Source organism: Lepus europaeus, chromosome 20 (assembly GCF_033115175.1).
Source record: "Lepus europaeus isolate LE1 chromosome 20, mLepTim1.pri, whole genome shotgun sequence".
Taxonomy (NCBI): Eukaryota; Metazoa; Chordata; class Mammalia; order Lagomorpha; family Leporidae; genus Lepus; species Lepus europaeus.
The window spans coordinates 20,348,540-20,361,793 of NC_084846.1; the positions used below are offsets into that span (position 1 = coordinate 20,348,540).

General features: G+C 44.6%; 1 protein-coding gene across 1 annotated transcript in view; it reads left to right on the plus strand.

Annotated features, from left to right (window-relative positions):
- LRRC72 (leucine rich repeat containing 72) overlaps positions 1-13,254 on the plus strand; it is a 40,573-nt gene that overhangs the window by 14,758 nt on the left and 12,561 nt on the right. The window contains exons 4-5 of the mRNA XM_062178536.1: positions 6,081-6,162; positions 7,613-7,723. Coding sequence (XP_062034520.1) covers positions 6,081-6,162; positions 7,613-7,723 — 193 coding nt within the window. The remainder of the gene's footprint in view (positions 1-6,080; positions 6,163-7,612; positions 7,724-13,254) is intronic.

Genomic DNA, 13,254 nt, shown 5'->3' on the forward strand with positions numbered 1-13,254 from the left:
CCTGGAGGGCAGAACTTTTATTTTTCTAATTTGCCTTTTGTTATGAGCTGCCTTGTCTCCACCCCTGCCCCACCCCCAGTTCACATATGGAAGCTCTAATCCCTGGTATCTCCGCCTGTGGCTGTATTTGGAGATAGGACATTGAGGGAGAAAAATCACGTTAAGATGCAGTCATTAGCGTGGCCCATGTCTTTACAAGAAGGGGACACAAAGGGGCAGACTTTGGCATAGCAGTTAAGATACCACCTGGGATGCTCACGTCCCATATCGGAGTCCCAGCTCTGCTGCCCACTCCAGCTTCCTGCTAATGTGCACCCTGAGAGGCAGCAGGAAGATGACCACCTACAAGCCACGGAGAGGGCCGTCCAAATGAAACCCCAATCCCACCATAACCTTGACCTTGAACTTCTAGCCTCCAAAATTTTAAAGGAAAAAAATCATGCTGCTCAAGCAAACCATTGTGTGTTTTTTGTTATGGCAGCCCTGGCAAACTAACGTACATTTGTGTGCTACTGACATTCAACCAAACTCCCTGGCAGGTGAACCAAATCTATTGGACACTTTCCTATTACTTTCATTTTCTTGAGGACACCTGCCCAGCCTGGCCTGCTTGGCTGTGTGCCTGTGCATGCCTTAAGTCACCCTCTGTCATCACCCCGAGGGACCCTTTGCCTCTCTCCTTGTTGGTGTGCAATGGCTCTTCTCTGGAGGACATTGTCCAGTGGCTTCCTGGGAAGGGGTCGCAGGTGGGCAGTTGTTAACTTGTGCGTGCCTACATTAGTCTCTATTGAGTTCTCATGCTTGGACGGGTATTTTGGCTGGTTGGGCTGATGGAATTCTAAACTGGAGGTAAGACCTCTCACTTTTGTCTTCTCATTTTCAGTGTGACTGTTGGGGAGTGAGAAGCCATTCTGAGTCCTGCCCCTTGAATATGGCACACTTGCATATGTGTGTCTGTCTGTCCTGTCTGAGGACCTATACGCTCTTCTCTTTGCCCTTAATGTTCTGATGTTTCACAGTGATGTGCCTGCGTGTGGGTCTATTCTAATCCATTGCACTGAACTCGGGGAAATTTCCACTTAGAACCTCTCTCTTCCATGTTTATCATTCTCTCTCTCCAGAACTTCCATTATGTATATGCCACACTGCTGAACTGGTCCTCTGGTTTTCTGATGCTTCCCCTCATTTTCTTATTTTCTACCCTTTTTCTTAGTTGTTGATCTCTACTTTGTGGGAGATTTCCTCCTTTTTCTTCCAGCCCTCTTAATGTCTATTTCAATGTTTTTAATTTGCAAGGGCTCTTTTTTTTTTTCCACTAAACATTTATTTTTATGAATAGTTCAAAAAGTTTGTGAAAAATGGAATAGAAAAATAGGTTTATTTGGGCTCCAAAAAATTTGAAATCCACGCAAAATGAGTTCATTATACACATTTTCCCATCAACTTTTGAACATCCTCAAAGGCTTGGATTTCAACATTTTTTGCACTAAAATAAACATCTTTTAATTCTGTTTTCTGCAAACCTGTTGTAGTACCTTTGTAGCGGCTGTATAATGATGGGTACGTCACCAAGCCTTTCTGTGCCTGCATTTCATCACCTTAACATAGGATAGTAAGAGAGTTAGTTCATATCTCCTGAGTGAAGGTTAAGTAAGTTGAATACATACACAGACGCACACTTACTTGCTTGGCACGTACTAAGCCTAAATTCTGTTTATTATTATGCTTTGGAAGACTTCAGAGCTGATTGCATTTCTCTTCTCTTTCTTCCTATTTCAAGTCAAGTACTTTTGGATGCATTTTAGACACGTTTTGGGTTTATTGCATAAAAACTAGAAATAATAGAGTATTTTCCATTACTCAATCTAATGAACTGATTTACTTCAAAATATTTTCCAATTAATGACTTCTGGATGGCTTATACAGAAGTCTCTCCAAGTTAGAGAGTCTAGTTGTGATGTAATATACAACAGTTTTTGGTCTGAGAGTACAACAGACTTGGGTTTGAATCCTCACTCTTCTACTAACTACCTCTGGGCCTTAAGAAAGCTGTTTAACTTTTCTGAGTGTCCATTTGGTACTAGGGAAACTTGGGATAAAATAATTAACAGGATCGTTTTCTTCGTCTTAGATGATGGCTGTAAAAATACCTAGGTCATTGCTTAGCTTCTACGAAGCACTTCATAAATGTCCTTTCTTTCTTTGCCTGTAAATCAGCAGTACTCAGCTGGGAGTGACTTTGTTCTTTGTTTTTTTTTTGTTTTTTTTTTTGAAAAAAGACTTTTTTTGGGCCGGCGCCGTGGCTCACTTGGTTAATCCTCCGCTTGCGGCTCCAGCATCCCATATGGGCGCTGGGTTCTAGTCCTGGTTGCCCCTCTTCCACTCCAGCTCTCTGCTGCGGCCCCGGAGGGCAGTGGAGGATGGCCCAAGTGCTTGTGCTCCTGCACCCCATGGGAGACCAGGAGGAAGCACCTGGCTCCTGGCTTCGCAGCACCGGTGCAGCGCCGGCTGTGGCGGCCATTTGGGGAGTGAACCAACGGAATGAAGACCTTTCTCTCTGTCTCTCTCTCTCACTGTCTATAACTCTACCTGTCAAGTAAATTAAAAATAAAGAAAGAAAAAAGACTTATTTTATTGATTTGAAAGGCAGAGTGACAGAGAACAAGAAACGAATCTTCCATCTGCTGATTCATTCCTCAAATGGCTGCAGTGGCAAGGACCAGGAACCCAGACCTTGAACCAGGTCTCCCACTTGGGTAGCAGGGCCACAGGCACTTGGGCCATCCTCTGATGCCTTTCTGGTGCATTATCAGGAAGCTGGACAGGAAGCAGAGTAGTTGGGACCTGAACCAGCACTCTGATAGGGAATGCTGGTGTTGCAGGCAACAGTTTAACCAAAGGCGCCAAAACACCAGCCCCTACAGTCACTTTTGATTATCACAGTGGGGTTGTGTGTGCTGCTGGCACTTAATGAAAAGAGGCTAAGGATACTACTTAATATATTACAGTCCTAGGGCAGCCCTCAGATCCCCAAAACCAACAAATTATCTGATTCAAAACAGAGGTTGAGAAATCTTGCTTTAAAGAATGCCTCCATTTTTAATTCAAACTGGTATGATATTTCCCTAGTAGAATCTCAGTGGCTTACAGATGCACAAAACTATTGGTGATGGTTAAATAACAATAGCTAGCATTTGTCGCGTATTTGCTACAGAGCTTTGAGCTAAGATATACAACCTGTGAAGTGTCACAGTCACTATAAATATTATGGCAACCTTTAGAATCAATCAATAGTGTTGATTTTTCTAAACATTTCACTCTAATAATGGCTTGAGAATAGGACAATGGTTCAGAGGTTTCTGAAATATTTGACAATCAGGAACTGTCTCTCAGTTCCTCCCAAAGCTTTCCTCTCCCAGCACCACTACTCTACTCATGAGCCCTCCTCCCCAATGTTCTACTCCACCATCTTTTCTGAAGTCAAAGCTGCCAGCAGCACTCCTGTGCCCTGAGTCTTATAGTAGCTCCCCAAGGCTCTCTCCATCTGGCTTTGTCTCTTTCCACTCCACCGCCCCTCATCCCCTCACCTCAACAAACTTAATGTCCTTTCAATCGAGGTCCATGATGTTAATGTTCTTGGGAAAGCTGTGCTTCTATAACCAAGATGAACCTGTGGCGTTCATTAGTGTCCTGATGCTAATGAGTAACGCAAGAGAAATTAGCCTTAACTCATTTGTGATGTTTTGATTATTAATGTGTGGTTGGCAGGCAACTGGAAAAAGAAGAAAAAGGCATGATTCCCACTTTCCTACACCAAGGTCAAGTGTGCTTGTTGTCAGAGCGGGGAGGGGTGGGAGGAAGAGCAGAAGGCAGTGAATGGCTGCCAGGGAGCCAGAGGGAAAGGCAGAAAGAGACAGGAAGCCAGTGAGGACCTTGACCTTCCTTCTTTGCCTCGTTTCTCCCACCTGAGAGGAACGTGGCTGCCCTCATCACATTTTTTTTTTTAATTTATTTGACAGGTAGAGTTATAGACAATGAGAGAGAGACAGAGAGAAAGGTCGTCCTTCCGTTGGTTCACTCCCCAAATGGCCGCCACGGCCAGAGCTGTGCCGATCCAAAGCCAGGAGCCAGGTGCTTCTTCCTGGTCTCCCATGTGCGTGCAGGAGCCCAAGCACTTGGACCACCCTCCACTGTACTCCCGGGCCACAGCAGGGAGCTGGACTGGAAGAGGAGCAACTGGGACTAGAACCCGGTGCCCATATGGGATGCTGGCGCTGCAGGTGGAAGATTAACCAAGTGAGCCATGGTGCCAGCCGCTCCCCACATCACTTTAACACAAGCCATAATTAAATTAGCTCCTGCATGAGCACCAGCTTGATCTGGTAGAGGTGAATCTGTGTCATGATGAAGCAAACAGCACACGTGCCTTCCTGTTGCTAATATAGAAAAAAAAAAATAGAGAGAAGACTCATCAAAGAAGCCAGTTTTCAAACTCGGGATGCAAATTGAAAATGGCTTCCATAAGATATGAGTGAAGTTTTCAATAAGTTTTCACTATCAAATGAGTTGGCATCTATTTATCTGAATCTATTCATCAAAGGACAAATAGTTCTACTTAAGGTAGAAGTGCTAATATTAATAGTTCTTGCTCCAGAGAACTAAAAAAATCAATTTTCAATCATGAGCATTTATGGCTGCATGTGTAAAGTACTAAACACTGGACTGAAAACTATTTCATGAAAATCTTCTCCCTGCTAGGTCCTGTAGTAAACAATAAAAATATTACCCTTTTAATTTTGCCTACTTGCTACTTGTAGGACATTCAGCCCTTTCTTTACGTTTTACCCACACTATTCAAATATGTCGAATTGTATGGAGGTTATAGAATCAATATCCAAAAAGCAATGACGTTTTCCTTGCAAGATGACAGAAAGATTTCTGATACACAGATTAGCACTGAATCCCTCCACATCATGTCTACAGTATGTAATAGTTCATATGAGGAATTTTCCAGACACCACTTATAATGAATTTAATTCATGCACACGAAATTTAGAACCTCATCTTGAAAGTAGGATGCAGCTTTACCGTACTGTTAGGAGAACGGAGGGTGGAAAGGGTGAGATCCTGGAGAAGCATAGCTTCTCTCCTTCAGGAAGTCACAAACATCTGGAGATCAAATGGTTAACTGCGTAGGGCAAGGTGAGTGTTGGAGGGTCAAGAACTTGGAGGTTCACGAGCCCAGGGGTGGTCGTGAAGGTCTTCTGGAAAAGCTCTAGGATCGTGCCTTGCCCTGGGGTTGCGGATTGGCTCAGGCTGAACTGGCTGTCAGCACCAAGCCTTGATTCTCAGACCTGAGATCTTGGCTAGACTGAGGAGATCTGTTCAGCATAAGGCTAAGGAGCAGAGAGGAGGAGATGGCTTAGAGTCTGGGTCCAAAAGAGAGTTCAGAATTAGACCATTATTCAGGACACCAGACTCGAAGTGCTGGAGTACTTTGGAAGTTCGGACGAACAAAGAAAAGTGGGTCAAGGCAGAGCAAGGATGCCAGTGGTGGGATGCAAAGGGATCAAACGATGGCTTCACCAATTCTTGGGAGCAGGGAGGAACGTAATACCGCGGTGCATGCCTGCCAGCCAGGGCTGATGGGTAAACATAATGACAAGGGTGCTAGGAGGAAACCCACACAGGCAGAGGGAAATCACGGCTCACATGGAAGTAGGAAAGGTCTTGGCACTGTCTTAGGAGAGAGCCCTGGGCTGAGTAGCGTTAGATGGTGGATGACCGGGTACGTAGAGCCAGACCAATGAGACTATCCGGGGCTGAAGTGGGAGAAGGTTTGTAGGAGCGAAAGGCCTCAGCCAGGGGACACAGGCTTTGAAAGCTGGGCAAGGGAGTCTGAGATGTAACAAGAAAGCTTTCAATTAGCTAAAAAACATCCTGTTTATCACACAGTTCTCAGATCCGATCCAGATACAAGGCATAGCACTGGCCCCAAAGGGAAACTTTTGTGGGCTTATTGTAGCGATAGAGAGAGATAATTACTGATGAACCTATGTGGCTTTCTAACTCATTTCCAGCTCCACGGGATAGCATTTCTTACTCGAAACTATTGTTTGACAGAACTGTATCTCAACAACAACGCAATCTTTGAGCTGGAAGGTATGTGTTACAATTTCCCCGTTGATTGAACAGACGTCCAATTAGGTCATAGCATTAAACAAGGGTCCTTGCCAATGGCACACAAATACCTTTTTACATTCCTGTTGAAAATGTGTGATGGAATCTGGTTTTCTGGGTGGTCTCGCCTATATTTTATCTTAAGGAATGTGCTGTTAGATGATGCAATATTCTCATCATATTCAAAATGTGAAAGAATCTTTTTAAACATAAGAATTTTTCCATCTTACTTCACAGCTGGACACAAATTACATATTGTGGGAACAAATCTTAACAATACTTGGGGACATTAATAAACATAAAAACTTTGAGTCTTAAAAGTTTTTACTGGCTGTAATCTTTACCAACCAAATTCCTGTTTCCAATCTGAGTTAACTTTATATGCACATCAATCTCTCGTTTTTGTTTTTTAAGATTTATTTATTTATTTGAAAGTCAGAGTTACACGGAGAGAAGGAGAGGCAGAGAGAGAGAGAGAGAGGTCTTCCATCCGCTGGTTCACTCCTCAACTGGCTGCAACTGCTGGAGCTGCCCTGGTCCGGAGCCAGGAGCCAGGAGCTTCTTCTGGGTCTCCCACGTGGGTTTAGGGGCCCAAGGACTTAGGCCATCTTCTACTGCTTTCCCAGGCCATAGCAGAGAGCTGGATCGAGCCAGAGCATTTTGGAACTCGTTTTGGTCCCTGCTATGCCACAGTGCCAGCCTGCACAGCAATCTCTAAGCCGGCAGTTTCAAGCCAGACACAAAATTGTATGACATACTATGTTAATGAAATACCAAGAAGTACAATGTACAACACTTTTCTCTGACATGTTATATCACAGAATCAGAATGTGATAAAGCAGGATTTATTCACTATGAAGGAAAATCTTGCTGCATAAATTATGATGTTACTATAAAAAAAAACCACAGACTTCTTTCATTTAAGGTAAAAATGTGAGAAAAGTATACAATTTAGAATCAATAAAAATTATATGAATATTTGATTTCCTATTATAAAGAAAATACTTATCTGAGCAGTTCAGAGTAAAGTCTGAACTGCTCCATGTATTGGCCTTATGAAATCTAAGTAACAGTGCTCCCCCCCCAAAAAAAAAACCAGAAAGAGAATGATGTCTCCAAAATCCAAAGCCAAACAAACAAGATCATTTTTGCAGAAAACAAAAAGTAGAACAATAACAGAAGAAAAAAAACTGACTCCACATTTTCACATCAGAATAAATTATTTGGGTTCTTAGGCTTTGTTTTATTCTTAATAATAATTCATGAAATTAGTGATAGCCTTCCCTTATTTACCAGATAGAAGATATTCTTTTCTTGTCTTTAGTTGGCTTGTCTGATTAGAGTAAAAAATACTTACTTGTATTTGTCAATGTAAATAATAAATAATAATGTAGAAAAAAGTCTCAAATCTTACGATTTTTTCTCCTCCCAGGTCTGCACTATTTGCCGTCCTTGCATATCCTCCTGCTCCACCACAACGAGTTAACAAACCTTGACGCAACAGTGAAGGAGTTAAAGGGAATGCTAAATCTGAAGACCCTAAGTAACAGTTTGCATTTTATATGACCCTAGATTAAAACTAGTCATAGCATGAGACTTTTCCCCAGATTTCAAGTTGATAATTAGAAGAGTAATATCTATAACTAAAATACCGAGGTATTTCTGAAAACAAGACAAGATCTTATTCTAAGACTTGCATTTGAAGGAATAGGGAGAAAGGCTTGTTTTGTGAAGAGACAGAGTGTGTTGGGTAAAAATGACAAAATAGCAAAAGAGATCTACATATTCAAATCTGGGATTTGGGTTTTCTCACAAAAGAATTATTTCTTTATTTATTTGAAAGGCAGAGTGACAGAAAGAGAGAGAGAGAGATCTCCCATCTTCTGGTTCACTCCCTAAATGCTCACAAGAGCTGGGGCTGGGCTAGGCTAAAGCCAGGATCCAGGAAGTCCACCCCTGTCTCTCACATGGGTGGCAGGGACCTTAGTGCTTTAGCCAGCACCTGCTGCTTCCCAGGCACGGTAGCAGGAAGCTGGAATCTGTACGAAGCAGCTGGGCACTTGACCCCAGGCACTCTGATATACAGGGTCCCAAGTGACGTCTTAACCACTGTACCACCGTGCCCACCCCAAAACACTTTCTATCATTAGTGCTCATTTGAAGCAGCAAAAAATAAATAGTTTTGTTGTGAATTATGGAAATCAGATGATGAATTAAGTTGCATACAGTCTAGACATCCTTTTAAGCAGTGGGTAGACTCAAGAAAATGTAACTGGCCTTTAAATAGTAATCATTATAGGAAGATATTTGAGAAAACTATTTTTTATCGTATTCACATTTAAATCCAGCAATTGTAAAATGGGAATAGAATTATCCCCTCTTTGATGTGGGAACTCCGGCCCAGAGTCAGCCAGATTGCTAAGGAATGTTGAACTTTAAACTGCTGCCTTGTACCACTGATCATTAATTCATTCATTCAGTTAATATGTATCATTGACTCATTCATTCAATAAGTGTTTATCACACATTCACCATATGACACTCAACAAGATAACAGGGCATAAAAGGAACAAGAAACTCTGCATCAGGACCTCTATGGGGTTTACAATCTCTTAACTCTCAGCCAAAATATCTCCTTGATGCAAAACTATTCGGATTATTTGCTGCATATAAAAACTTAATGATTTGAACAAACTGATGTTATCAAACAAGTTTGATGGGGCGTTGTGAGCAAGACTGCCCCTCTCATAATAAGCGGGATTGTGCCCTGAGCAAACGTGCCCGGTTCAGGGCTGGGTGGCCCCTGATAGCCAGCTTCTGCCCTGCCTTTCCGAGTGAGTGTGAGCTCAGAACTAGGTCAGCTCAGGAGCCCCATTCTTTGCAGGCCTGGCTCAGTGACCTCTGCTTAAAATCACAGTAACTCGATCTAAGTTATATCAATTGCATAATTGTTCCAGTTGAGAGTCTTGTCTTGGATTTTTTTTTTTTTTTTTTTTTTAAGATTTAGAGTCATGGCCAATGCCGTGGCTCAATAGGCTAATCCTCCACCTTCAGTGCCGGCACACCAGATTCTGTCCCAGTTGCTCCTCTTCCTGTCCAGCTCTCTGCTGTGGCCCGGGAGTGCAGTGGAGGATGGCCCAAGTCCTTGGGCCCTGCACCCACATGGGAGACCAGGAGAAGCACCTGGCTCCTGGCTTCAGATCAGCTCGGTGCGCCGGCCAAAGAGGGTGAACCAATGGCAAGGGAAGAACTTTCTCTCTGTCTCTCTCTCTCACTGTCCACTCTGCCTGTCAAAAAAAAAAAAAAAAAAAAAAGATTTAGAGTCACAGGGAGAGAGGGAGTCACAGAGACAAAGGGAGATACATAGAGAGGGATATTTTCCATCTGCTGTTTCATTCCCCCAAAAGACCACAATAACCTGGGCTGAGCCAGGCCGCAGCCAGGAGCCAGGAGCTTCATCTGGGTCTCCCAAACACTTGGGGGTCATCCTCTGCTGTTCTTCCAAGGCCACCATCAGGGAAGTGGATCGGATGTGGCTGGGACTCGAACTGGTGCCCACAGGGGATGCTGGCATTGCAATCCCTGTGGCTTTACCCTGCTATGGCCACAACGTGGGCCCTAGAATCATTTTTTTTAAATGGAAAAAATGCTATATGCAATTGCCCCCCACCCCCTCCTTCAACAAAATATCTTTTTAGAAAATTCTCGGTAGCAAATATTTACGTTTTGAACCCATGTCCCATTCGGGCTCATGGTACTACATGGAGAACAGATTTGCGTTTTCTGGGGATAACCAATGTTATTTGTGTAGCGAAATCCTGTGCTGTGGGAGCTTCATGTGCCATCACAGACGAGGTTCAACTCGTTAACAAAAACAGAAAAGCAAGCCTATTTTGCAGATGTTGCGATTTCTGTCTTTGCAGGCTGTCAAAACCGTACAAAAATCTCCAGGTTGTTCCCCTTCAGTTAGTTGAGAAAAAGCCTGGAGGGTGCAGGTTTTGCAGACTGAGCCCCGCGCTCCCCCTGGCGTTCAGAACGGGAACTGCGCAGCACCGGCGGGCGGCGGGCGGGCGGGCGGCGCGGGGCTGAGCGCTCCAGGCAGGCCCCGCGCCAGCTGCAGAGTGTGAGGTCCCGCGAGCAGGAATTCCAGTCTTCCGGGCGGGCGGAGCCGAGCCCCACCCCTTCTCCCCAGGCGGTCTGCCTCTCCACGCCCTCTTCCCAGATCACAGCTCCCAGGAGCCCTGGACACCCGCTCTGCAGCTCCTGCACCCCTTTCCCCGCAGGAAGACAACAGGCCCGCAGCAGCCACCGCTGAACCCTGAGCCAAGCACCTGAACCCCAGCCCTTGCTTCCTCTCCCTGCTCTGCCCCGTGTTTCCTTCAGCTCAGCTGTGAGGAAGGATCCTCCCAAGCCTGCCTCCAGTAGTTGCTACCACCTGCTTTCCCAGTGCACACTGGGAGCAGGGGTGTCCCCCATTCTCCAGGCTCCCACGGGCAGGCTCTGTCCTCAGACGTTTCAACCCTGGTGGCCAGCGCGACGGCCAACACACAGGATGAAAGCAGGGCTGGAGATGCCGGGAGGCTGGGATCTCAAGGCGTGTCCATCTGAGCCCCTCAACCTGTCATTCGCCAGGAGGCGGGACCACTTGTTCCAAAAAAGAAAAAAAGCCCCAAACCATCCAGCAGATAAACAGAGCCCACTGGGTCTCCTGCGGCTGTGCTCTCTCGGTCTCCTGCCTTATTCCAGTTTGCCTTCGGAAATCAGGGCTGATTTCCATTTTCAGCCAAAGTATTTGCATTTACCCAGTAATTGAGGTCCCAAAATGTGTCTGCTGTCTTACTGCAGGAGGTGTTTCCTCGCAGCAAGTGTGTGTCAGTCCGCAGGTTTTTAGGTGCACAGTAACAATGCAGATGCTGACCCTGCTGGGTAACCTTGACCCTTAACCTGAAACTCCTGTGTCTGACCCTTGCCCTCTGACCTGCCTTCTGTAAGCTGCTAGGGGTAATCATCTATTCACATGGGGAGGTGATCCCTTATTAATCACATCCATTTTCTTCGGAGGGAGCCTTGAAATGATTTTTAATTCTGCTTTAAAGTTTTTTTAAAAAATAAATGGGAGCCAATTATAGAGATGACTATCTCTTTTTCCCTTTTCTGTCTCAGTACTAAGTAGCTTCACACATGTGGCTCATGGAACTCGGCTTGTGTGCTAAGACGGTAGAGACCATTTGATAGATGGTTGGGTAAATGTAAATTTCGCAGACTGAGAATCCCACATGAAGATAAGCAAGACGGTGCTGGCGCCACCGAGGTGTGCTGAGTAGCCTCGGGCAGGTGGATTAAACAGTATTAACCGACTGAACATGAACGTGTAAGCAGTTTTGCTTCACGCTTTCTGGAGGAATGTGCCCGTGCACCATGAGAACATTCAGACACAGGAAACTGATTTTATGCCTTAGAAACGTTCATGTATGATAATTCTGGCAGCATCAATCCAAAATATTAGATGTTGAATAGGCAGGGAAAGAAAAAAAAAAAGTTGCAGATAAAATCGCTTCCTTCCAAAAACGGTGGGAAAACGGTGAGGATAATAGAAATGGAATGCCTTTCACATCATTTAATTCGATTTACTTTTTAAAAAGTCAGTCTAAGCATTCTGGGCTATCAGCTGAGGGTTCCGACTCTGTCCGTCAGATTTCGCTGTAGGCTGAGCCGCACAGCGAGTCACCACGCACACCAAAAAATTTGAGGACGGAGACACCTTGCTAAGAAATCGTGCAACACAAGTTCGGTGGTTCATGTAGCTAAAGCTAGACTCGTAGAGTTTACTAAAGAGGCTACTTAGTGGGATTAGGAGCAGAAGCCACGCAGAGACGCGACATAGTGATGCTGTCGGAGGGAACAGGAAAGATGTGGGTGCAGCAGAAGGAAATGTCACTGGCAGACGCGGGGACCTGTATCAGGAGTGTCCCCTTGCGAGGGCGGGCTCCACCTCCAGCGGCTGGAATGTGCTCCGGGGTCCTGAGCTGTCACGTGCGAGTCCCCCAGACAGGAGCCACCAAGCCGACTTCCGCTCTTTTGTAACTTCTTCTACTTTCTAAATCCTCATTATAAAAAAAAAAAAAAAAAATTGTGCTTTGCTTTTGTACCCCTGCCACCCTCTCTCTGACTTTCTCTGGCTTGAGCGATAATGCCTGCTCCCTGTGGATCTCCTAAAGTCTGTCCTTAAACGCCACCTCTTTCAAAAATAAAACGCAAACCATTTTTTGCCACTTAAGGAATCTGGAAAAATGTCCGCCTCATTTTCCCTCTCGTTTTCCCCACTGTGCACTGGTTTCCTTTCTCCCAAATCTGTGTTGCTCCTGGCTCTGCCTTTTCTTTTATGACTTTCTCTGTCCCACAACCTTTGTTTATTCTGCACCACACGTCAGCTATGCCTGCTTTATGTCCTTCCCAAGCCACTGTTTTCCACCAGGAGTAGCTATATATCAGATTTTATTAGCCAGGCCAAAAAAAGAAAAAAAAAAAAAACGGGTTTCTACAACAGATATCAGAATGTTTTATTACCTACAGAGAAAACCTGCAGATGACTGACTTTTCCCCTTCCTAAGCAGTCTGTGTTCTAAAGCTTGCTCCCTACCTTCAATGATTTTTATGTTGCACTGTTCTTTACCCACATTATTGAGTTTTTGTCCCCAAGTTTCCAATGCTTAATGTTATCATGCCTTTATCAAATCTCTCCAGCAGTACTCTTAGATTTAGCTGGTCCATTAAGTGAGCGTCATTTTGGAGAGGGATGGCGCTGAAGTAACTGGAGCTCTGTCCGCTACTGCCATCTAGTGGCTTTACACATTTTAGGCATTTTTTCAGAAGTACCACTTTTTTCACTTTTTTTTTTTTTCTTCAGAAACCTTTTATTTAAGGTATACAAACATCATGCGTTTCATAAACAGAACTTTGGGAACACAGTGATTCTTCCCGCTGTACCTGTCCTCCCACCTGCTCTCCCACCCTTCCTTCCTCCTCCCTTTCCCAGAAGTACCTTCTAGAAACTGTAGATAGACTTCAAATTGC